Raw genomic sequence first — 26,110 nt, 5'->3', positions numbered from 1 at the left:
AGGTCTCATTTTCCTGATTTGAAATTAATGTTCTCAATAGTGTTTGACGAACTGGTAAGTGCAGTATGTCTATCTCCTTTCACCAAAATTCCAATCTCATCTTGTAACTAAAATAATTTAAAATACCGCTTTATTAAAAAAGAAACTAAGGGGTTAAAACTTAAAACTACTCATATACATACATAGTAGGTGAGACTAATTAAGTGCAATATTATGGATTGTTACACTAAACATACATACATACATATATACATACATACATATATATATATATATATGTATATATATATTTGCACATGCCCAATTAAGTCAAGGTCCAAAGGGTCTCCTATTTGTGTAAGCAACACAAAATTAAAGGACAACTCCTTTTGAGTTTATGAGGTTTTAAACCTAAACAACTTTTTCTTTCATATGTTTTTATGAGTCCTATACATATAACTGTATTTTTCCCTCATTTATATCACTTTTTTCTTGCAACTTGTAGAGATAGAGATATCTTAAAAACCAATCCAGTCCATTGTAAAAGCAGCAGCACTAGATTTGCGTAAAACCCACTTGATTGCTTCAACTCTCTCTCTCTCTCTCTCTCTCTCTCTCTCTCTCTCTCTCTCTAACTTGAATTCTAAGTATGATTTATCCCACTTTTCTTTAAATCATAAGAAATTACTCTTAAATTTCCTCTCTTACAACAACACAGACATATATTCTCAAACCCCATGTCCGGATTGTTGCTGTGATCAGCAGCTAACCTGCTAGCGGCTTACTATTTTCCAGACTTTCATCAGCAAACACGAAAAATGGGACGCCATTCGTGTTGTTTGAAGCAGAAGTTAAGGAAAGGCCTCTGGTCACCGGAAGAAGATGAGAAGCTCTTCAACTACATCACTCGATTTGGTGTTGGCTGCTGGAGCTCAGTCCCAAAGCATGCTGGTAATTCCCCAACTCACTTCAACTTTGCATTACGAAGTTCAGTAATCGAACACTTCATCAAACGTTTGATGCATATATTTGTTTCTTTTTGTTCTTTTTTGGGTTTTTCATCAGGTTTGCAGAGGTGTGGAAAGAGTTGCAGATTGAGATGGATAAATTATTTGAGGCCTGATTTGAAGAGAGGAATGTTCTCACAACAGGAAGAGGATCTCATTCTTAGTCTTCACGAAGTTCTAGGCAACCGGTAACGCTTTTAGCCACCTCACTCTGTGCCACTGATATCCGTGTTTGTTGTCAAATTTTCTTGTCGTGTCGATATGGAGCAATACTATAATCAACGTTTTAAAACCCTAATGATGTAATTAATAGTTTATGCTACTGAATTGTGAATTTTCATCAGGTGGGCTCAAATTGCAGCACAATTGCCAGGAAGAACCGACAATGAGATAAAGAACTTTTGGAATTCATGTTTGAAGAAGAAGCTAATGAAGCAAGGAATTGACCCAACCACCCACAAGCCACTAACTGAAGAAGAACTGAAAGAAAAGAAGAACATTGATTGTTCAGACCTAAAAGAGTCTTTGCCAATGCCAGAGCTTCCAACTATGCCAATAACCATGGCTTCCCAAGGCCCAACATTTCTTCTCAATGATTCAAACTACTATGATGGAAATGGAGGAGTCCTCAACAATCCACAAGCCTCAAGAGCCTTTGATTCTCTATCTTATTTCGAATACCAATCCGGTTTCGAGTCATCATCAGCCTATAATTCAGATCTTGTTGCCACTCAATACCACCATACCAACATTAGACCTTATGAGTCAAGCTCAAATTTTGGGTTTACTTCAATGCCAAGTTTGGCAAATTCAGACCACGGAAGCATGTCCGGCACAGATTTTTCGGACAATTCAGCTTCGAGACTCAGCTCATTTTTCATGAATGAGGTTAAGGAAAGCTCGAGCAATAGCTCGAACGTCAGCAGCTATGCAGCAGGGTATCATATGACCAGTAACAACGGCAACAACACAATCGAAAATGCGGCTTTTTCATGGGAAACAGATAACAAACTAGACTCTTTGTTTCAGTTTCATGTCAATGGGATAAAGTCTGAGGAAATGATCAAACCCACTAGTTCTTGGCAACAACAAGGGCAGCTTGTTGATCACCATGCTCAAAATTCAGTAGATTTCAGTAGCTATCCGTTAACGTCGTTGTCAGAAGATCTAACAGGTGAAAATTTTGATGTTTTCCAGAATATTTGAAAGTTGTAAATTCATTTTTAATTCTTTGGGTTTTTCATGGGTTTTTAAACAAATACACATCGATGTTGATAGTAACAGGGGAATTCATACTGATGAAAAAAAAGGGTTTGAGATATTTGAGGATATTTTTTTTTCACTTTTTATTGACAAGGTTGTTAAATTGTAATCTGCAGAATATTCTGTAATCTGTATTTTTCTGTTTTCCTTTTTCAGAAAAAAAAGTTGAAATAAGATGATCATGAGTGTAATTAGTTCTTTTTGTGGTCCTAATCTTTCCTTGTTGGTTAACTAATTATCATTAGAACTTGCTGTTTTCGTGTCTCTGTTTTTTCTGCTTACCACAAAAGTGCTTTTCGAGCGGCCAAAACATAGCTATGCACCAAACAGCTGCAAACTAATCTGATTTTTTATTATTAACCCCATGACCAAACGATAGCTCATTATTGATGCTAACCTGTATGAACTAAACGTGCGCGTATAATACACATATACAAATAAGTATGTCTATACATATGTATACATATTTATATAATGTGTGTATGAAATTAATTCAGTGTAGGTGTGTGTGTGGGGTTGCATTGAGTTTGTGATATATTTCTTGAAACGCTGGCAGAGTTTTAAGAAGATTAGGCTGGGGCCTGTATATATATACGCAATATGTCAAGGATGCTGATTTTCTAGCCTTCAGTCGCATCCCTCCAAAAGGTTTAAATTGGCTGGCCTCTCTTACATTATTGGAGAGACATCTAGAATGAGAATACACATATAAACTGTCATGTAATGTGTTATCAATATATTATGTTATGAATATATTTTAATTATGCTTTTAAGAAATCCGTAGTCACTTACATTATAACACACACGAGTTAGTAACGGGGTGGCAGTCACTGCAAAAATCATTTTGCATTTAGAGTCTCTCGGGTGAAAAAAAAAAGTCTAAATTGTTTAAAGAACGAAAACGATGATATATAGTGGGAAGCTTTCACAAAGGGCACCATATAACTTTAGGAAGATGCTAGTCAGCGCCGGCCATGACTTCCAAAGTCTTGCATATGCATGGAGCCCATGCATATATATAAGGGCTAATTTTGACTTCAAAATCTGAGGGCCAAGGCACATATGCCTGGTCAAAAATAATATGTAGAATGAATAATCCCTTCTCAAATAATTCTCTATAGTTTCCCCTATTTTTGTAGGTACACAAGATACCTTAACCCTAAACACCTTATCCGTAGGCCATACCATTACAGAGTACGTGCTCAATCATATAGCCAATAGTGGGTCACGAAAAATGATCATAGAAAGCTATCAATCTGCTCTATATGAAGAAGAGCTAGTGTTTGGTGTTACTCTTTTGGTTACGTTGGACGGTTTCGAATTTTGAACCGTGAAACTAGTATGTTCTTACCAATCATTTTATATTTGTCCTTCATCACTAGGCTAATCTGATAGCGTGTTTACGAACCCGTAACCGGAATCAAAATGGGAATTTGAATTCTGATTACGGGGTATACCTTCATTTGCTAAACTTGGGGAGTAAATAGAAAGGTGGGGGTGGGAGTGGGACTCACAAAATAAGGAATTCAATTCCGGGTGTATAGGGAAATTCGGAATCCATTTTTCTTACTCATTTTGCCCTTAAATATTTACTATAATTCCATTTTTGCCAGCCACATTGTCCACTGTCTAGCAAATGACCTCTTTTGCTGGACTATTATTCAAAAGGAATCCGATTCTGACTCATTCTCATTCCAACTCCTCCTTAATTCAATTCTTCCTCACTCCAATTCCTTCTATTTTGATTACGCTTACGTAAATAAGCCATCAGTTAATGTTCAACTACTCATGTTTTAAACAATTGGTTCCTCCATTAGTGTAATCTTCCAAAACTTCTAAAACCATGCATGCATAACTCATGACATATAGTGTGGGCTAGCTTGTCCCGTACTAAAAACTATATGGAAGGAAAACGAATTGAGAGGTATTGAGGAGCAATAACTCACACAAGACTATATGAATATAGTGCTGTGTTACCTAACAGATACTGGCCGTGACTCCTTCCTGCCCCATGATTTAAAACATGCAAAGAAAAATCACCCTCGTTGTGGTGACAGTAATTAATTTAATACAGACTAAACATCAGTTATCATTGATTAAATATTCTTTTCTCTTTTCTTTCCTTTCCTTTTTCTGTTATGTTATAATCCATGAGATCACAGCTAAGCTGAAGTTGCTTGCTTCTTACTCCTGATCTAAACATCTAAGAGCATAATCACCAAGTCCAAACATTAATCAATTGTTAGGTCAGTGATTATAAACAAATCACATCAAAACGAACTTAAGAATGGTATAATTAGGAATTACATACAATCTACCCCTACTTTTTATTGAAATATATATAAGCATACATGTATCTGTGCAAGAATCTTGTAACTCAAGCCGTTAAAAGTATTTATTTTTGTATTTGTTGTATTGCGTTTGTATTCTTTCTCTCATTACTGCTTGTATAATATATATATATGCAAAACTAAATGCTGAAGTGAACCGACTGCAGATATGGTGAAAAAAAATATCAATGCATGCATGAACCCAGAGAAACGAATGATGGTCTTCTTGTTGCACTTTTTCTCTTCAAGTAAAGATGAAAAGAATTAAAAATTCAAAGATGCCAAGTACTACTGCTAATGTAGTGTACTGCTCGACCTTTTGGTCAAACAAAGAATTGTTCATGTGAACTTTGGAATTCATGCTTTAGCTAATGAGCCCTTTGAGACCAATATTAGTACGAACGGCACCCGACAAGGTGGGTGCTTGCTTTTGTGCAAGTAATTGAGTCATAATCGTGACATGTTTTACACATTCATCTGGTGGGTTTTGAATATTTCTCTACAGAGCAGAAATAAAAGCACAATTAGGTCAAGGGTTTGAGCTTTTCTACTTGATTGGCCTGTATTAGCACAAATTATGATGCCTCCGGCTAGTTCAACATTTTTCAGGAGCAATCTTTGAATCTGGTACACAAAATCTTTGGAAATCCGAAAATGTAACACTTTTCACTTGCTGATAGAGCTTCCCAGATGCATGCATATATCTGGCAGAGTTTTATCAGCCATTGTAGCTTATAATTAGGATGGTGTTATCCATACATCCCTTGTTACTTTCCACACATCCACTTAATTTTTGGTTGTCGGATCGAATGAATTTAAGATGATCAATGAACAAAAATTAATTAACAAGGGGTATGTAAAAGTTTAAAAAGAATGTATGGATAGCACTACCCTATAATTAAGCTCCATATTAATTAAACGAGGCATTTTTATAATAGTTTATGGTCTAATAATGGACGGATGTATTTGTTCAAAAAAAATAATGGAAGGATGTATAGAAATAGTGGTATATCCAGTTCACTCATATTATATATAATGCATGAGTTGGTTATTAATATTGTAACTTGTGGTTATACATGTGTTACATTACGTAAGTAAACCCTAGTATAACCATATATATTAATATTGTAACACGTGGTTATGCATGAGTTGATTATTAATATTGTTGCATGCTATAATGCATAAACACTTATGAATTCATTAATATTAGAGTTAATTAAATTTAAACGCTCAAAATTTGAATTTCTTTTATTAAACATCTATACCTTTCAAAAATAATAATTGTATTTTTTAAATTAAAATTTTACATATTAATTTCTAAATTTGTCCTTTTAATTAGTTGAGATAATTTGTTTTTATCCGGCCATTTTTTTATTCATGTATTTTAGGAGTTGTGGACTCTTTTTTAGGAGATAATTTTGGTTTTATCGCTCAACATATTTATCCAATTATCTCTTTTAATTTTTGTTTTCGTTCAAAACATTTTTTTATCCTAAAATTGAAAAAATAAATGAAATGATGGACGCTTAGATTTTTTTTGTTTGTTTATTATTTAGTATACTTTTTGTTAGATACTTCTTGTTAGATAATTATTTTGTATACTTTTAAATTTGTACGTATTGTTGATTAGTGATAATGGTACGTTTATTGTTGGTTATCATATATTGGTTTTGTATTGATTGGTACGTTTGTTTTTAATTTTTGGGTGTACATGTCGTTGATTAGTATGTTTAGTTTTAGCTTTTGGTACGTTTTGTTTTAGCTTTCGGTACGTTTAGTTTTAGCTTCCGGTACGTTTAGTTTTGTTCTCGTTGATTGATAGGTTTTTTTTCACGATTTTGTTACGGTTGTTTTTTTTTACATTATGGATTGTACCATTTAATATCATATGGGTATGATTAATATTATACATATCGTTGGTACATTTACTTTTGTTCTTCAACGTTGTTTACTAGTACGTTTATTTCCGGTTTTAGTAGGTTTGTTTTCATACATATATTTTTTATTGGTATGTTGTTATTAGTCTCGATGTTATTTTTTTATATGAATTACTACAAAAATTTATATATGGATTACTACAAATATCTTAAATGGTATTTTATTTCTTCATTGAAAGGTAAAAAAAAAAATCAAAGGGCAGGGTATTTTATTCCTTAATAAATTGTAGATAATCTTTTTTTTTTTTTTGTATAATTATCTTTAGAGGGAATCAAAGGAGCTAGATTGTAGGAAATTTGTTTCAATATCTCTGCATTTTTTTTTCCTGACGTGAAGAATTCAGGCAGTGGTAAGATCTGTAATTTTGGTACAAATAAAGGATAGTTATGCTGTTGGAGACTGCAATTACATAGACTACACAATTTGCAGTTTGGCTGATGAGTAATAGTAATTATGACAGGATTAAGATTCAACTAATTAATAAATTAGAACATAAAGTGCTTATTGCTTGCTTAATTCTAAAGCTTCATCATGTTCATAACTAGCTTCTCATCAAAGATAATTAACCTAAAATTAATCTCTGACGAGAGCCAGAGAAAGTGGTGGTTTAATGTCTCTATTGGTTTCCACTTTCATGGTTTGAATGGAGGAGCAACTAATGACATGCTTAATTATTGTCATTAGTTGCTTAATGACATGCTTAAGGTGGCTTAGAAATTAGAAAAGATGTCCCTCTCAGTTTGAATAATTTGGTTATTTCTAATCAATTGCTGTCAAGAATTAAGGACTCATTTGGTGAACTGGATGAGATTGGGTCTCAGAGAAAGGATTGGATTGACAGGAATTGGTTAGGCAAGAGTTTTAACCCGTATATATGGATAGGTTAGATACCTCACTTTATTGTGTATTCATAATCTATCTTGTCCAGTCATGTCCAGCAGTCCATCTCACATTTTGACACAACAAACATCAAACTTAACTTAAGTTTATTTTAATTGATCACAACCTATTATAACCAACCCAGAAAGGCCATGGGGAGCTCTTTATAACCAATTTTTCTTTGTATAACAAAACTACAAATTCGACCCAAAAAAATATAAATTAAAAGCCCAAAAAAGTGCAGAGAGGCCATGAGGGGCTCTAAGAACCTATTGGTCCTTGTATAGCTCTTTGGTCCTTTGGATTAGGAATTACTGGTTTCATTTGGGTCTTTATCATTACGTTTTTTCATGAAGGGTTCCCTTTTACTTGCTAAGAGGTGATGAAGCTGCATTTCTCTTCATCCCTGCAACTGAAACTACAAAAGGTTGCCAAACACCCACATCAGAACTCAAGCTAGTAGAAATACTAGGGTATTTTGGCCGTTCAACGTGTTAGGTACTTGAAGAATGTTATCGCCATCGAGAAAATTGTTACTGATCCCGTCCAGGGGCGGTTTCATGCCGTCTCATCATCATACGAGAGTGACAGTAGAATTAAAGAGCTCAGGGAGGTAAGGCAAGAGGATCATGCTATGTGCCAGCCTAAAAAACGAGTGCCTTAACTATAATATAAGTAAAACATCAGCATATATACAACATAGTAGAGAACATAAAAGAGTACCTACCTCTTGGCTTCCAGAGAAATTCTATGTACATTTGAAGATCTAAAATGTATCGAAAGCTTTCAGAAGCTCCAGATTATGATCCAAAATAACAAGTACTCGAAACACATCATTCCATTTTTGTCGATGCCATACCAATATAGAACAGAGATTACACCTATGCATGTCCCACACAACCATTTATATCGACAAGACGAATGAACATTGCATAGGCAGTTTTGGAAGACGGGAAGAAACAAAAGTTTGATGCTTTATCGAAAGAAGAAGATACCTTCAAATTATGTGCAACAGATTGCTGATACATGCCTAAACATCCACTCATCTTGTAAAAAACAATAGCTGACACAGTAGGGTGATCATACATCTATGATACAAAATTACAAATAAATATTTCGTGCACCATTCAATTTTGGATTTGTTATGGTGGCGATAAATCAATTTGCTTCTCTATGTTACAAAAACAGGATAAACTCACATGACTGAAACTGCAAGTGCTTACGGTATGAAGGTTTGCCTGTGGGGATGAGCTCCAGCCTGATAAAGTGTGAGATTGTGTATGGCTTTGGCTAACAAATCCCTCAAGTCGGGATATTGAGCTACAAGATATCGAGCTCCCCCCTCAAGAGTATTCAATGCCCGCGCTTGTTCAAGAGCCTTGCTATTGCCAACATGCGATGCTAGATAGCATAGTAGTACTAAACAATTGACATGACCCCGTTCACTAGTTCGATCAGTTGTCCGTAACAATCTCATCAGAGAAGGAACCCCATCAAACTCAATAATCGTCTTGGAATGCTCCACGCAATTGAAATTATCTGTACACACAAACTTCCCTAATGCAATGGCAGCCTCAATTGCCACATCGACATCCGCACTGCCAAGCCGGGCAACCAGAGGACCAACTATCCGGGTCTCCCTAGCCGGGAAAGTTCTTGCCAATGACCCAATTGCTTTAATGGCAGGAATTTGCAATTCCTGATTAGCCTCTTCCTGAATCACTCTCAAAAGCTGGTCCAAAATTGCCTTTGCTGCTGGAGAATTAGGCTTAAAAGCCGCTCTTCTAAGGTCGGGATTGGACTCTGCCACCACAGCTATTTCCATCACAGTCATCAAGCAATTCAGCTGCAACTCCCCTGCTTCCTTCTCAATAATCTTTGCCAAACAAATCAACCCTTTCGTCTCTGTAACTTTTCGACTATTAAACAAACACCCTTTACACAGTTTCCACAATGCCTTGGCACAGCCGGCTTTCAGCTCAAGCTTCACCTCAGGATTGGACTCCGCCTCTCTCTCCCTCTCTTTTCGATGATGCCCGCCACCTCTGCTACTACCATCCGAATGATAATGATTCGAAAAGGAAGACAAACGGCTATTCGGATTCAAACCATTTACAGCTAACTGCTTATTAATCTGAACAAGATTATGAATGCTAGGCTTACCCGATTGCACCTTCGGATCATCCAGAACCGTGTCCATTGCCAGCAGAGACACCAAAGGCCTAATCACATTTTCTCTGCCTAACACCTCCTGCGCCACCGTGTCAAGCTCCGCCATTTCCGACACCAATCTCACCACGTACACCTGAACCCTCATCGGGGAATCGCCCAAAACCGAGACAACAACGTTAATTCCCAACAAATCGATTATAATTCGGACCCTTTCTTGATCAGTGGCGATGTGAAACAGAGCACTGGCGGCGGCGATTTGGGCGTCAGGAGAAGACCCTTCTTTCAGAAGCTTTAGCAGCGGCGTCACGCCGCCTTCGTCGACGATTATCTTCTTGTTCCGGTCGTTGTCCCGAGCGAGTGAAACAAGCGAGTTAGCCGCCTCGACTCGGTCCCTGAGTTGACCCATTTGAATGGTGGCGATGTATGACCAGACCCAGCTGAGTATCGGGTCGTTGCTGGCGATCGGCGGCAGGGAGAGGTTGGCGCCGTCAGACTCAAACACCGAGAGAAGCCACTTCATGTCTCCAATCGAAGACTCCAGAAGGCTCGACACTTTTCTGAAATCAGCAGTGGTGGTGATGGAGAAGACTTGCCGGAGGACCCCACTGTGCTTGCATTTCCGGACCAGGGTCAGCGCCCGGTCAAGGTTCTTCGCCACGTCGGCGACGATTCGGCGGACTGGGCGATCGTAGAGGGACTGAGTGGCGGCGGCGATGCGGACGGCGGATCGGAGCATTTGGGAGAGGCGGTCAACCTGCTTGGCAAGGTCGGCGCAGTCGAGTTTGGAGGACTCGGCTTCCTGGGCCGATTTGATGACGCGATCGGCGAGGAGGATCGGGAGGGAGAGTTCGTCGTGGAGGGTCCTTTCGTCATTTTCTGGGTTCGCCGCCATGGGTGCGAGGGGAGTGGGAAGGGTGGAAGACCTTAGGGAGACCAGAGGAGAAGGAGGCAGAAAATCTAGGAGGTCTGGCGGATGCAGAGGTTGTTGGGGGTTTTTGAGAATCTGTGCCGGCCAAGATGCTCGAATTTCAGAAACGAATAATCGGCGACACGCCAATGGATGGATGGTTGTGATTATCGAGAGAGGATCCTCCCCGCGGTATCTTTCTAAATTTTTTTATTTAAAATTAAATATAAACAGTCCTTACTAAAAAAATTAAATATAAACCGTCCTTACTAAAAATAAATCGCACGATATACGATTGATTGGAAGATACGAATCGATATACGATAAACAGATGTGATTTGAAGATATGAATCCTTATAAAAAGGACCTGACGAGGATTCTCATAGGTGATTATCCGCATCAGCATCTGAGGATTCAAATTCTTTTTATTTTTTAATTGTTTTTAATTTCTCTGGTTTTTTTAAATATAATTGAATTTATACAATTTTTTTTTTTTGCTTCTTACACGTCATTTTTTAATGTATTAATCTTCTTTAATTAATTTGAATTTCACGTTTAAAAATTGAGAAAGATGTGTAAGGAAAAAAGAATAAGTGTGGAGAACACAACCTGATAAATAATTTCACATTTCTCTTTATTTTTTTATAAGATTTTGTTTTATTGGAAAAATTTGGTGTAGAGGAGGAGAGGAAGGAAGCTCGAGATGTTTACTGTTTTTCTATTTTTATTATTTTTTATATAACTATATGTTGACCCTAAAAACTACCAAGCCTACGTGGCGCGCAGGCCGAGTAATTAGTAAGCTAACTACGTCATTCGGTTGTATGCGGGGCGTGCCAACTCGCGGTCAAGCTCGGCCGAGGAGTAAAATTTGTTTATGTTGCGTTGGGTGCGCTGCTGACTTCTCGATCTTGTAACTGCGGCCGAGGAAGGAACACTTTCGGCCTTTGGGTTCTAAAGCCTGAAGACAAGGCTACTAGTTATGCGAAGTTCACAAATCGTCAGTGCTGGATTCGGTCACAGTGATTATATTTGTAAGAGTATAAACACGCCGAATCGACACCAGAATATAGGGACACAAGTACTTAAAACAAATATACGTCTTGATTGTGAAAGTGGTTTGGCCATCAGAATGCCGAACTCTAAAACCTACTTGCGAATAGCCAATCATAAACAACTCGGCGTTTGATGTGCCGAGCCCAGTAACTCGTAACACCTCACTTCGTCGAAGAGGCTACTGAGATAACCTCTGCTGATAAGGATTTGAAAATCCTTCTCGACCGAGACTTGGATAGATAACCAGTCGGCCCTGTCGCAGTGCTGTTTATCCAAACTGAACGTGCTTCACGGTCGGCTGATTCTACGGCAACAGTGCTGTTTATCCAAACTAAAGATGTTCGCAGGTTGCCTTCACAGTGCTATTTATCCAAACTGAAGCTGTGTTGGCGAAAAAGGAAAACAAAAATCTCAAGGTTGTTGAGATGTTTCGCGTAGGGCGAGGATTTGCACATGGCAGTTTGTGTGTTGAATTGGAGGGGGTTGTTTCAATGTATTCCCTCCCTATTTATAACAGCCAACCTGTATTGAATCCCAATCATTCTCAGATTAGAACTCTTTTCCCCGATCCAACTTTATCTCGGCCAATCCTACTCCTACTAGGACTTTGAACTTAGCTCGTTATCAGGATGTATTTAATCTCAAATTCCAGCATCCAGATCTTGTCGAAACTCCTTCTCATAATATGACTCATCCACATCCTATAATTCCCCGATGGGAATGGCCAACTTCGACTGCGCGTCCCATGAGCTAGACAACCCCCAACGACACCTACACACGACCTCTGGGCCAAGAAGAATTCTAAACTCGGCCCAACCAACACTGGCCCGAGAACATACTAAACTCGGCCCAAAACAATATTTTTGGGCCCAAACATTGCCCCCTCGCTTCTGAGGTCGCTGACCTATACTTATTGGTTCGAGCCTCGACCTTGAAGAAGTGAAACCGACTCTTGGGAACTACCACCATGCGCACTTATGATACGTAACCCCACGATCTCGATTTCCAAACTGTCATGCCACACGTCAAGCCCCTGGTTACCCTAGCAGCCTTTAATCATGATCGTCGAAAACATACGACCGCCAAAACGTCTCTCTCGCATTATACCCGCCGTAACACACCATCGTGCTTTGTCAAACAGTGAAAACCTTGGTCTTCTCGCCTCGATTTTCTGAGCATCTATAATGATTAGTACCTATCCCACTTGATTCTACCCTTGATTTTGAAAATCAAACGTTTAGCCTTCTGTCCCAAATGCCTATAAATACCTGGATCCCTTCCATTCGTACCTTACGCTATCCAAAACCCTTGAAATTTTCTCGCCGCTCTGTTTTCAAAACCTTCAAAAACCAGAGAATCTGAAACTTCCATCTCAGAAATTTTTAGCCTCATCAATAGCCTCCTTTGTCTCAGAACTCTCCCTTAAGTACAACAAGTGCAATGATTTCATGGATCAGCACGCCATCAAGACTCTGCGTTTCGAGGGTGACTTAAACACTACTCACAAAATTCTAGGCCCACTCTTCAAAGACACAGTGCCGTCATCCATCACCAACTTGTTCAAAAAACACTGCTTAGCAGGTTTGTTGCAGGGATTCAACTGGTCGAAGTGGTGCCAGACAAAACCCCAAGGATCTTGGCCTTCGACTAATGCGAACTGGGTGGCCTGGGTCATACGAATGGAAAAATTCTTCAGTAAAGAGTAGAAGGCTTTTGGTATCCACGACGCTATCAAGCTCTCGACCATGGAAATTTCAATAGATAAAGAACTCCTCATAGCCGCTCTAAGCCTTTGGTGTTCGGCCACCAACACCATGGTCCTTCCATTTGGCCCTATAACTCCCACCATCCTCGACATCTCGGCTATCATCGGAACCTTTCATTCTGGCATTCCGGTCGATGTCACCCTTATTGGATGCCCATCCAATCTTGACCTCAAGGCGCTGTTCGACGATCGGGACGTCGAGACGTTGAGCCAAGAAGGTCAAGAGCCTTCAAAAGAAAACGTTCAGAAATTGCACAAGAATTTTCTGAATTACAATACTCTTATCCTCCATTTTGCTGGTTGAGGGGAGACGAGTCTATGAAAGGGGGAACATGAAGCCTTCCTATTTTACTGGTACAACAAGTTCATCTATTGTACCAAGTCGAATAAATGCTTGGTTGAGAATATGCCGGTGGCAGAAGCCCTAGCTAGTAGTCACTCCCTAGCGCTCAGTCCGTCATCCTTGCCAACCTTCTTCATTGCCTGGCAGAAATGACCATCAACAAGATCGACCCGCACTAGAATGGACATTTCTGGGTATTCCAACTCTAGTTGCAGGTTTATTTCTCCACACTTCAGCCAGAAGTCTCCGGCCTCCAGCCTACTGTAGCGCTCGGCCTTCAGTTGACATCTCGACCAGTGCCCCCTCACTGAGCTGAAAAAGTCTTTAAACACCTCTTCGGCCTTGATGTCATTTCTGATGACGAATTTTTGATATGTCATTGTCAAGAATACCCCTACTCCATCAGACTTCCCACGTCGACTTGGAGTGAAAGCATAAACGTCGATTTTCGTCAAAACTGAGGGTTGTTCGTGTTAACTCGTGACCTTTCCCTCGATTGCGATGTTCACCGAGCAAGTTGGGAAGTATACCACCCCCATTTTTCCGCCTGATAGCTCGACTACCTCCAAGGTTACCCGGTGCCTCTATTTTCTTCTCGCTCCCTTTTAAGCCGAGGGCGTGTCTCTGGTTCCTCAGAAATGGAGTGTAGAGACACCGAGAAAGAATTTCAGGAATGGTGTAAGAAATTTCAACTTCGACCAGATGTTCCTGAATTTCTCGGCACCGATACCTTCAGCGACTGGTGGGAAGAATATACTCATAACTTTTTTGGCTTTTCGATCGAGGAAATAGTTAACAAAATTTTTGGTGACCGACCCAAGAAAACCTCCGCCCCTCAATCTAAAGAGGCGCCCCAAGGTATACCCTTGTTTCTACCTTTATTCTTCAAACATTTGAACGATTTTACTAACGAGATTTCTCTTTCTTAGGCGTTTAGGTACTGAAACATATGGACGTGGTCGACCCGGCAGTGGTCAAGAAAAAATTAGCCCATTCCTCCAAGAAAACCAAAGTCGCCGCACAAAACACACCGAGCAAACGACCTCACCCGTACGCCGAGACTGCAGGTGAAGCTCTCCGTCCCCCAAAACGCATCAAGAAATTGGTGAAGAAGGGAGCACGGGAGATTCATGTTATCTCTAGCCACACCATCGAGACAACTGCTCCAAGTGCCTCTCATTCTGCTTCCGTTGTTAAGGCTTCGGTGGAGAATCGGCCTTCTTCAGCCAGCCCGGCAACCCAAGCTCAACCAATACCTGAAGTCCTCGAGGTCATGGTTGAGCCAGTTGTCGTACTGTCAGTCAACTCGCCTGCAACTCCAGGGTCGACAGAAGTACCTGTATTAGGGGAGACAACCCCTTCAATTGGGAAGAATCTCCCCAAGAATCCAAAACATTCGGCAGTCATCTTAAAAGAGGTATGATTATGCTGTCAAATCCTTTTACTTATTAAGTAAAAAAAGTATTAGCATTTTTTGTTTTAAGATGATGAGAGTGACGAGATTCCGCCGGCGAGTCGCTCTCGACCAACCCAAGCTCCTTATGTTAATCATCCCCTCGTGGTTGAGGTTGCCGATCATGTTGATCATCCTGCAGCCGATCGCGGAAATAGGCCTATCGTCGAACCTGAAGCGACGTCAGAAACTTCATTTCACCTGCAGGACCAAGACCTGGCATCCCCTCTCAAGAAGTGACCTCGACTTTTGTAAGGCTCGATTACTTTCTCTTGTCAATTTGTTATAACAAGTCTGAACCAAGAAAATATTAAATGTCACGCACCCAGTTATTCATTTCACCAAAACATTTATGCACCGAAATGTATTATCTATATTTCCTGGCCACCTCAGTGGCCATCGAACATAGATAACCTTCATTGGCCACGTGAATTAAGAAGCAGTCTGAAACATTGGGCTCGGCTATTAAGTTCTTTAGGTTCGAGCAATGAACCTGAAGACATGGCCGAAGTCTCCTCGCAGCAGGTTTAAAACAAATCTTCCTTGCTACATTCTTTTATGATTTTCCTTGCGCCTAAACTGTTTTCATGTGCAGCCTTCATAGGAAGTCGAGTTTGATGATCTTCTATCAAGCACTTCGGGAGCGGCTGGTCTTTCGGCAGCTATAACTGAACCCGCCGAATCAACTGTTCTTGTTCGATTACAGGAGCTTTTGTCTCTATCAGCTTCGTAAGTCCTCGAGCACAAGGGCCTTGATTCAGTGGGTACATGTCTAAACGATCTTGGAGTTGATGGTCAACTGAGCGTCGAAGTTATCATTCAAGCGTCGTCCGCCTTGGAATGGACCCGAGAATATTTTAGTATTTTCGAGAAAGCTCTTTGGGCTGACGATTACTTGAAAGTTACAACAACTGTTCGAGACGCTTTCGTCCGAAGGTCGAAGTTTTAAAGGTGAAAAATGAGACCTTGGCCGACCTTGACCGTTAAATTGTCGAACTTCAAAATCGAAGGTCGGCAATTGCTTCTAAGCTTGCGAAGGATTTTGAGTCGGGTGGCAAAACTTGCCTGACTGAAATGTGACAAGTCGAGCAGCTGAAGATGAATAAGAGGAATCGACAGGCTGAGGTCACGATAAGCGAGGTGAGATGGTTAAAGCTAAAGGCTGTTCTTAAATCTCTTCTTCCTTCATCACCCTAGGATTATTGTAAATTGATCAGCCAATGTAGTGAACTTAATGAAATGAAATGAATTTTTATTCCCGCATCTCCTATGTGACTGGATAGTATTTCTTTAAAAACCTTCCACTGATTGGCAACTTGTGAACAATACCAGTTTGATCTCTAAGATGGTATGCCTCCTTGCCGAGGCCTTTATGAATAACGAATGGCCCTTCCCAATTCGACAACCATTTGCCAAACTTGGGGTCTTTAATTCCTACAGGTAGTATGGTTTGCCAAACCAGTTCTCATTCGTCGAACGTTTTTTGTCTAACTCGTTGATTATCTGCACGCTCGGCGATCTTCTTTTAAGCCACTAATAAATTATAAGCACCAAGCCAAGCTTCTTCTAAATCTTCGAGCTCTTGTCTCATGGCTTGACTGTACTCGGCGCTGAACAAACTACTTTGTTCAATTATTCGCAACGAGTTTATACTTAGCTCAACGGACAACATTACGTCTTGTCTATAAGTCAACGCGTACGGAGTGGTTCCGGTAGCTATCTATAGAGAGGTTCGATAAGCCCATAGCATTTCGTTTATCTTTAAGTACCACATGTCTGGCCTCTCTTTTATCATTTTTTCAAGGATACCAATAAGAACCTTATTACTTGCTTCGGCCTGCCCATTTGCCTGCGGGTAGTATGGCGTAGATTACTCGAGTCGAATCTTTAGATTTGTTGCATAGTCCTTAAATCTGTCTGATGTAAAAATCGTTCCGTTATCTGTTATAATTATTTCTAGCACGCCAAATCTAGTCACAATGTTTCCTTCAACGAAACTACAAACTTCCTTAGACGTTAGCTCGGCATATGACTTGGCTTCGACCCATTTGGTGAAGTAGTCTGTTGCAACAAGTATCCACGTATGTTTGGCTGCACCAGACGATGGTGTGATTTTACCGATAACATCCATGGCTCATCCTCGAAACGGCCATGGTTTGGTGACCGAATGTAATGATTCGGCCAGTACTCTCTGTATAGGCCCATAGATTTAACACTATACACACCCTTTTGCATACTCAATACAATCTTTCAGAATACTCGACCAGAAATAACTGTGCCTTCAAAGCAGCCAACGTATTTTTCGTCTAGATTGGTAAGCTCCACAAATACCTTCGTTTACTTCTGCCATCGCTTGAGCAGCTTCTTGTGGGCCGAGGCACAACAATAGTAACCCATCCTTACATTTTCGATACAGCTCATTCCGGTATAATACGTAGTTTGTGGCATGAACTTTTGTCCGTCGGTCGTGTTTTTCGTTGGGGTTATCAATATATCACATAATCATCATTCTACAATCGTCTGGTAATGCCTCGATTACACAAATCTCAATCATGTCCTTCCGTTCTAACAACGAAGGTAAAGACATGATCCGTGTCCGGATCATGCAACCACGTTGGAGAACTTGCTGATTAATCAAGGTCGAATGTGCTTGTCGTGACACATGTATTTCTTGGCCTAATTTGCCCCCATGAGTTAGGCTCATAAAGTAATTTGAGCCAATTCATCAGCGTCGGTGTTATGAACTCGTGAAATGTGTTTGAAAGTTACGTCAGAGTACAACTCATGCAATGAAAAACCCCGTTGAGTTTATTAATAACAAGTTCGGAGTCACCAAGAACAAGGACACGAGTTGCTCGTAAATCATGCAGCACGCCGAAGCCGATAACAAGCGCTTCGTATCCGGCATGATTATTTGTACACTCGAAATCGAGCTTGAGAGAAAAATACCAATGATTATGAGTGGGGGATTGAATAACGATCCCTACGCCAGCCGAGACTGAAGTACTAGAACCATCAAATTACATCGTCCAATAATTATCACGTGTTTATATCAGGCCGATGTCAACGTCATTGCCCCCGAATTCATACGGGGAAGGGTGGTGGGCCAAAAAATTGGCTAGAGCTTGACCTTTGACAGCTTTCTGGGGTACATATTACAAGCTAAATTCAGAAATGGCCATCATCCATTTACCGATTTGGCCCTTTACGATCGGCAGAGTAAGCATGTAACGAATGACATCGGTCTGGGCGATGACTTGAGTGACTGACGGGAGCATGTAATGTCTGAGTTTTGACGCGGTGAAAAATAAGGCAAGACATAGCTTCTCAACAGCGGAGTAATTAATCTCTGGTGAGTTAAGGTTTCAGCTAAGGTAGAAGATGGCTTATTCTCGGTTGGCGTCATTGTCTTGTGCAAAAAGGCAACCGATGGATTTTTCGGTCGCCAAGATATATAGCTTAAAAGGTTGACTCCGTCGTGGAGGAACGAGGGCGGGTGGAGTCATTAGAGAGACTTTGATATGTGTGAATGCCTCTTGGTGGTCGGCACGCCATTCGAAGGTGTTGAAGTCATTGAGTTTCAAAAGCATGGAAAAGGCTTTCATTTTCAAAAGCATGGAAAAGGCTTTCATTTTCCCAGCTGAGTTAGCAATAAATCGTCGGAGAAAGTTGATCTTGCCGAGCAACGATTATAATTGTTTCTTAGTCATCGATGGTTGAGCATTAATGATTGCGCGAGCCTTGTTGTTGTTTACCTCAATACCACGGTGATGTACGAGGAAGCTTAAAAAATTTCCAGTTGATACGCCGAAAGCACATTTGGCGGGATTTATCTTCAGATTGTGCCAACGCATATGCAGGAATGCCTGACGGAGGTCATCCAAATGAGTCTGCCGTCGTGCTGATTTAATGACCACATCGTTGATATAGACTTCGACGATGGTACCAATTAAATCATGGAAAATAGTGTTCGTAGCGCGTTGGTATGTAGCCCGACGTTCTTAAGGCCGAATGGCATGACGACCCATTCGTATGTGCAGAGTACCCCGGGACACCGAAAGGCATTATTGTGGACATCAACCTCAGCAATGAAAATCTGGTTATAACCGACATGCCCATCCATGAAGGATAGGATCTCGTGATGTGCTGCGACATCAATTAACAAGTTAGAGATCAGTATCGGGTACTCGTTTTTTGGCGTTGCTAGGTTCAGATTACGAAAATCGATACAGATGCATAAGGCGCCATTTTTCTTTAGCACCGGGACGATATTGGCCAGCCACTCGACGTATCGAGTGGTCCGAATAAACCCAACTTTTAAAAGTTGAACTAGTTCATCCTTTATGCCGAGCTATACTTCGGTCGAAAACCGACGATAGGGCTGGCGGAAAGGCTTACAACCAGCTTTGATGCGTAATTCATGTTCAACAAGGGTCCGATCAAGACCCAGCATCTCATGGTAACTCCAAGCAAAACAATCTTTAAACTCGTTGAGTAATTGACAGAGTTCGACTTTCATGGTATGGACTAACAATGCACTAATAAATAACGGCCGAGGGCCATCGGCCGTTCCGACATTTATTTCCTCTAAAGAGTCCTTAGCTTGAGGTTGACTGTCTTCGAGTTCAGCCGATGGGCCGTTATCTTCTTCGGTCAAAAATTCAATTAAGTTAATGCCCGAATATGGGTGCTTGGAAATAGCAAACCAATGGGCCAGCATGCGTTCCATCGTGGATGAAACCGTGACCCGACGCCTCTCGCCTTTGACGTCAATCATCAGTGGTAGGGATCAAGTTGGCCAAGCCGAGTCTTGCCGAATCCTAGTGGACAGTCTCAGCACACCTCGATGGCTTTCTGGACTGAGATCCGAGTCGGCTGTCCATCTTCATTAAAACCCTATAGAGTAATGTAGCTAACGTGATCATCATAATAGCGGGCTTGAATCATGTTAGTTTCAAATGGCTGATTATCGGTTGGGTGAACCACGACTGATCTGCCATCCCAAAAAATAAGAACTTGGTATAAATAAGAAGGGATGCAATTCGTTTGATGAATCTAATCCTTACCGAGCAAAGCATTATATTCGGTCTTGGAGTCGATGATAAAAAATGCGGTCATTTGATTCCGACCTGCAATGTTTACCTCTAAAGGGAATACTCCTTTGGTTTGAGACTTGTCACCGACAAAGCTACTTATGGTTATTCCTGAAGGAATGTGTTCGTCGTTGGATCGTCGTAATGCTTTCATGATGAATACAGGCATGATATTGACCGTTGCCCCGTAATCAACAAAAATTTTAGAGATTGGGTAACCTTCAATGTGGGTCGTGACATACAACGGTTTTAAATGTTGAAGATTAGCCAAGGAAGAACAGGGAAACAAGATGGCCAGGGCTGTTTTAAGTTTATTGTCGTTGTTTGCCGGCTCATCTTCAGTGGTGGTGACGAAATCAACTTGTGTTGCTTCCTCGGTGACCACAGCACCATCCAAGGAATTTGGTTGGTGTGTAGTTAGCTGGAATTCAGCAGGTAAACACATGGACCATGCTGATTTTCATATTTTTAAGGACTGATGGGCCCATTGGATCCTGGTCGTCGTTTTCCAGGTCATTGAGGACTATAGCATCATGTGTTAGAGCATTATCGACCTGATTATTGTGTGTCTCAACATGTTCTTGCTCTTGTGCCATGTAATCCAGCCTTGTGTCCTTTTGACTGTCGTCGTCAGGCTCACATGCACCTGGCGTCTGGTTTTGCCCCTGCAGTGTCTTACGAGCTCGTTCCTCATAGGTGATCCAAGCATCCCTTGTATTTAGGTGGGCGTCCAGATGTGCCACTTGATCTTTCTCATCGACCGTTAAACCGAATAAGAACACAGCTGAGAAGACTTCAAAGTGATATCGAAAGTGTTAAAGGTCTCCGAGAAAAAAAGGGAGTTCGGCTATGTCAATGTCCGTGTATGGGTCGATTACGAAACCGAGAACCTTAGCCTCTCGTATGTGCTGGAATCTAGCTTTCATCGCTGGATCAGTGGTTTTTTGGATAATTTGTTCAGCATCCGGAAAAGTTAGTGTCAGGTCAAGAGCTTCTTGGCACGCCTTGGGTAAGCCGTACAAGTCGTTGGCATACTTGTGAAACTCTTTCATGCATTCCAAAGATTCGCCAAGGAATAGGGGGTGTAGATTCCGTCGAACTCTTATTAGCGGCTCTTTCAAAGGTAACGGGGACAGTTGGCTTTCGGCCTTTTTCTTAAATTGATCGAAGAGAGCTTTCATCTTCTCAGGTAGAATGAGGAGTTTGATGTGCTTCTCGGACTCTTCGATGGTAGTTTCAAAGTCGCGATTAGTTTCCTTTTGCCCCTGTAACTCAGCCATGATTTTGGGGTTGGCCGATCATCTCCGCTCCCTACCGCCTCTTTCGGTTGCCATTTAGTGGCCGAAATAGTTTGGGCCACCTGCCGTCGAGCCATGTAATCTATACACTGACGTCGATGTTTCTGAGATTTAGAAAACGCGGTATACATGCCGGTGGGAGAATTGTAGTTGTACCAACGTTGGTCAAGTGGTTCAAGCGGCCTGAAGGTTTTTGGATTCGCTGATGAGCTTGAACTACTGGAATTATGCGAATAATAATCCTCGTTATAAAACAGTGCGTCAAAATCAAGGTGTTGTCTGACTGAGGTAGGGTCGTCCATCTGTTTCTGAGGGCCGAGCCTATCGAACACTTTCTGGCGCTGGCCTTCACTAGATTCCTTTGGAGATGCCGTTGTGGTCGTAGATTGTTGTCATGATGTCGGCGTCCGAGTTTGAGGCAGTTTCTCATTGGGTTTGGTTAATACAACGCGTGCCCTACAATTGCTGCACAAAATTATCAGCCCATCATTTTCTTCTTCACTGGATTATGACATGGATTCAACTATGGCCGGTCTCAAAAACTCGGTTGGTGGTTCATTGGAAAATAGGTCGATCTTAAGTCATGGCTAGGAATGTTTCTTTGGGATATGTTGTATTAGGATGAATTCGGCTTTCCCCTTCCCTTTGCTCTTGGGCAACCGGGCGTCTACCATGCCAACTGTTGCTGAAGGGAATGGATTAGCATCGATCGTCATCCGTTTTTCGGGAAACTTTAGCTTGCCTTTGTCAATCCAACTCTGGATATCATCACGAAATACAACACAATTGTTTGTGGCATGTTTGGTCAAGTTATGATACTTGCAATACATCTTTCCCTTAAGCTCTTCGACCTTGGGAATGTTATGTCCTGGCCGAAATTTGATGATCTTTGCTAATAACAATTGGTTGAAAATTACCTCGGCCTTTGTGATATCGAAAGAGTAGATTTTCGATGTTTTCACCGTCTCTTCGGTGGCCGAGTGGGTTTTGGCATCTTTGAAATTAATTTAAGTCAATGCCTTGCAAACATATGGTTTATCTATTACTATCTCGATCGCGTCCACGTTGATGTATTGAGAATCTTCGCCTTCGGTCGATGCGTAGCTGACCGTGGGATTTTTGTAAATCGTTCCTCGGGATGGGGATTACGAGATCTTCTCTCCTCGGAGCAAATAATCATATTGCTCAACATGTTGGACTAATTCATACATATCCCGAAAGTTTGCCCCCAAGAATTTCTTTTTATACTCCAAGTCAAGTCCGTTTAGAGCAAGCCTAACAAATTCGACTTCGAGGAGAGGTACTTGGCACCAATTCCTGGCCGATTTGAATCTAGTAAGATAATCCATTGGTGACTCATCAGATGCTTGAGCCATTCTAGCCAATGAAGAAACAGACATTTCCATCCCTGGCCGATAAAACTGTTCGTGAAATTTCTCGACCAACTTCTCCCAGCTTTGGATAAAATTAAGTGGGAGGTTGATATATCATGCAAATGCTGAGCCTGTTAACAAAAAGTTAAACAACCGTAGTTTGTGAAAATCACTATTAACATCTCCGCATTGCGCAGTGAAACGAGCCACATGTTCTAACGAGGATAATGACGATTCTCTAGCAAAAAGGCTAAAATCTGGTATCTTGAAACCTTTAAGATATTCAAACTTTTCCACATAAGCTAGATATGGGTGGATGAATTTAGGGAACTTCGGCCTTTTTTTCATGGCCGAATAGATCATCCGTTGGACCTCGGTCATATCGACGGGTGTTGCTTCCACTCTTTGGTCGGATCCATCTGACCTACTACTTGATCCTCCCTATTTTTCTAAGTCAATCGTTTTGGACCGAGTAGATACTACTTCGGCCTGTAGGGAGTTACCTTTAAGTGGAAGCTACCGAGCCTGATAAACAGGTTTTTCTTTGAAGACTTTACTAACTAATAGGTCGAGCAATCTGGTTTGGGTCTCACCATTGCTTTGTATCACTTCAAGCAAATGGTTCATTTTGTGACCCACTGTCTGTTCAACTTGTCGAGATTGCTTGTCAAGTGGTCTTCGAAGAAACGACCTAATCAGAAGATCAAAGCCTTCACCACTGTCTTCATCGCAGTCCTTCACTATTCCTTCAATGAAAACGCATGTGGTTCGGTTGGGTACTTCTGTATTTCGAGGCTGGGCACCGAGACACACTTCATTTTCTCGGTGTGTCACACTTGTAGCCTCAAGGGTCACAGCGACGATAGGATTTCGCGCATGTGACACCTCTTGTCCAGGACTTTAAATCGGCAAATCAATCGCTGATTTTCCCATGGTTGTTTTCTTTTTTACTGATCATGTCTCGATGGTCATGAACTTCGTAGTCTTAACATTGGGTCCCACTAGGCGTGCCAAAATGTTGACCCTAAAAATTACCAAGCTTACATGGCGCGCAAGTCGAGTAATTAGTAAGCTAACTACGTCATTCGATTGTATACGGAGCATGCCAACTCGTCGGCTGAGGAGTAAAATTTGTTGATGTTGCGTTGGGTGCGCTGCTAACTTCTCGATCTTGCGACTGCGGCCAAGGAAGGAACACTCTCGACCTTCGCTGCTGACTTCACAAATCGTCGGTGCTGGATTTAGTCACAGTGATTATATTCAAGCACGCCGAATCGACACCAGAGTATAGGGACATAAGTACTCAAAACAAATATACGTCTTGATTGTGAAAGCGGTTCGACCGTCAGAATGCAGAACTCTAAAACCTACTTGCGAATAGCCAATCATAAACAACTCGTTGTTCGATGTGCCGAGCCTAGTAACTCGTAACACCTCACTTCACCGAAGAGGCTAATGAGATGACCTCTACCAATAAGGATTCGAAAATCCTTCTCGACCGAGACTTGGATAGATAACCAGTCGGCCATGTCGCACTGCTGTTTATCCAAACTGAAGGTGTTTCACGGTCGGCTGATTCTACGGTAGCAGTGTTGTTTATCCAAACTGAAGATGTTCGTCAGTTGCCTTCATAGTGCTGTTTATCCAAACTAAAGATGTGTTGGCGAAAAAGGAAAACAAAAATCTCAAGGTTGTTGAGAGGTTTCGCGTAGAGCGAGGATTTGCGCAGGGCAGTTTGTGTGTTGAATTGGAGGGGGTTGTTTCGATGTCTTCCCTCCCTATTTATAGCAGCCAACCTGTATTGAATCCCAATCATTCTTGGATTAGAACTCATTTCTCCGATCCAACTTTATCTCGGCCAATCCTACTCCTACTAGGACTTTGAACTTAACTTGTTATTAGGCCATATTCAATCTCAAATTCCAGCATCCTGATCCTGTCAAAACTCCTTTTTATAATAGGACTCATCCACATCCCACAATTCCCATATGGGAATGGCCAACTTCAACTGCGCGGCCTTTGAGCTAGATAACCCCCAACGACACCTACACACGGCCACTGGGCCGAGAAGAATTCTAAACTCGGCCCAACCAACACTGGCCCAAGAACAATTCTAAACTCGGCCCAAAACAATATTTTTGGGCCCAAACACTATATTTATTTTTTTACAAGTAGCCTACAATTGACGACCTTATATTTTACAATGAACTAGAAGACATAGAGAAGAGTGAGTGAAGTAATTAAATCCAAACAATAACAAACTCCTAAATGTTGCAAAAGAAAATCTTGTTAATTATAATTAACACAAATCATCATTATAATTAATTTACCTGTGATCTGGGTTTTTTTTTTTAGACAAAGTGGACAATTTATTACCAACAGCACACATTACACACAAAATAATGGTCCAAATACAAATAAAGCACAAGGTGGACCATAAAACATAAAAGGGCCCAAAAACAGTTTTGAAGCCCAACACAGAAAACAACAAAAAGAAAACCCTAGAGAAGCTACAGTCCCTGTAGCAGAAGCCGTCGCCTCATGGAACTTGCTCCATGCCACGATCAACACTAACCGTCGACCCCCTTAACTACTTGCAATTATTCCATTAGTAATCCCAAAATGGCGTAAGAGAGAGGTTGCAACATCCTCCCAGAACCACCACAACAACGATCACCGCCATAACATACAGAAGCTACAGTCCACGTAGCTAAAGGAAGATCGTGGGAATATAGATCCCATGGGCAACAACGACAATGAGGACGAACAGCGGGAAGGACCCACGAGGGTCCACAAGGGTGGTGGTGCGAACACCAGAGCTAAAACTCTACACACCCTCCCAAGATATCGTGACAAAGCGCGAAGAACAGTAACGGTAATCGATCGAACTTATAGATGGATGGAAAGATGATGGAGCCCACTGATGAAAATGATGGAGAGGTAAAAGGGTGTTATGGATTTGGGATTAAAGATGGTGAAATCAAAAGAAAACAGAGCAGCAGAGGGTTGATGGCAGCAGGAGAAAAACTGGGCAGAAACAAGAAAAGTAAGAAAGCAAACAACAGGAAGAAAAAGGAAAAAAAGAAAGCAGAGGAGAACCATGGTGTTGCCACCAATCCTAGCCATAGCTAGGACCGGCGACGATGAGGATCGGTAAAGATTGGAGGCACTCACACACAAAGGTGAGAAAAACTCTCACAAACAGAGAGAAAATTAGACAATACTTGTGATCTGGGTAGTTGTGTAATGTTAAT

General features: G+C 41.1%; 2 protein-coding genes across 3 annotated transcripts; one reads left to right on the top strand and one right to left on the bottom strand.

Moving 5' to 3' along the window:
* Positions 1–306: 306 nt before the first annotated feature.
* On the top strand, positions 307–2,443 carry LOC103411576 (transcription factor MYB86-like). Of its 2 annotated transcripts, XM_008350205.4 has the most exons (3): positions 307–930; positions 1,045–1,174; positions 1,331–2,443. In XM_008350205.4, exons 1-3 carry the CDS (start codon positions 798–800, stop codon positions 2,190–2,192), a joined length of 1,125 nt encoding a protein of 374 aa, XP_008348427.3. In that variant the 5' UTR covers positions 307–797; the 3' UTR covers positions 2,193–2,443. The 2 variants fall into 2 exon arrangements, with proteins under 2 accessions (XP_008348427.3, XP_070679829.1); XM_070823728.1 differs by having other exon boundaries at positions 341–1,174.
* Positions 2,444–8,370: 5,927 nt separating this feature from the next.
* Positions 8,371–10,686, bottom strand: LOC103443457 (uncharacterized). Its single transcript, XM_008382314.4, has one exon. It carries the CDS (start codon positions 10,458–10,460, stop codon positions 8,616–8,618), a length of 1,845 nt encoding a protein of 614 aa, XP_008380536.1. The 5' UTR covers positions 10,461–10,686; the 3' UTR covers positions 8,371–8,615.
* Positions 10,687–26,110: the final 15,424 nt, after the last annotated feature.

The sequence above is a fragment of the Malus domestica genome, chromosome 06, assembly GCF_042453785.1.
Source record: "Malus domestica chromosome 06, GDT2T_hap1".
NCBI classification, from domain to species: domain Eukaryota; kingdom Viridiplantae; phylum Streptophyta; class Magnoliopsida; order Rosales; family Rosaceae; genus Malus; species Malus domestica.
Note: the sequence above shows the minus strand (reverse complement) of the source record. Positions and strands in the feature narration are given on the sequence as shown.

Coding starts and splice junctions, on each gene's coding strand:
- LOC103443457 (XM_008382314.4), bottom strand. CDS start 10,460: ATGGCGGCGAACCCAGAAAATGACGAAAGGACCCTCCACGACGAACTC.
- LOC103411576 (XM_070823728.1), top strand. CDS start 798: ATGGGACGCCATTCGTGTTGTTTGAAGCAGAAGTTAAGGAAAGGCCTC. Junction 1,175..1,330: donor CACGAAGTTCTAGGCAACCG/GTAACGCTTTTA, acceptor AATTTTCATCAG/GTGGGCTCAAATTGCAGCAC.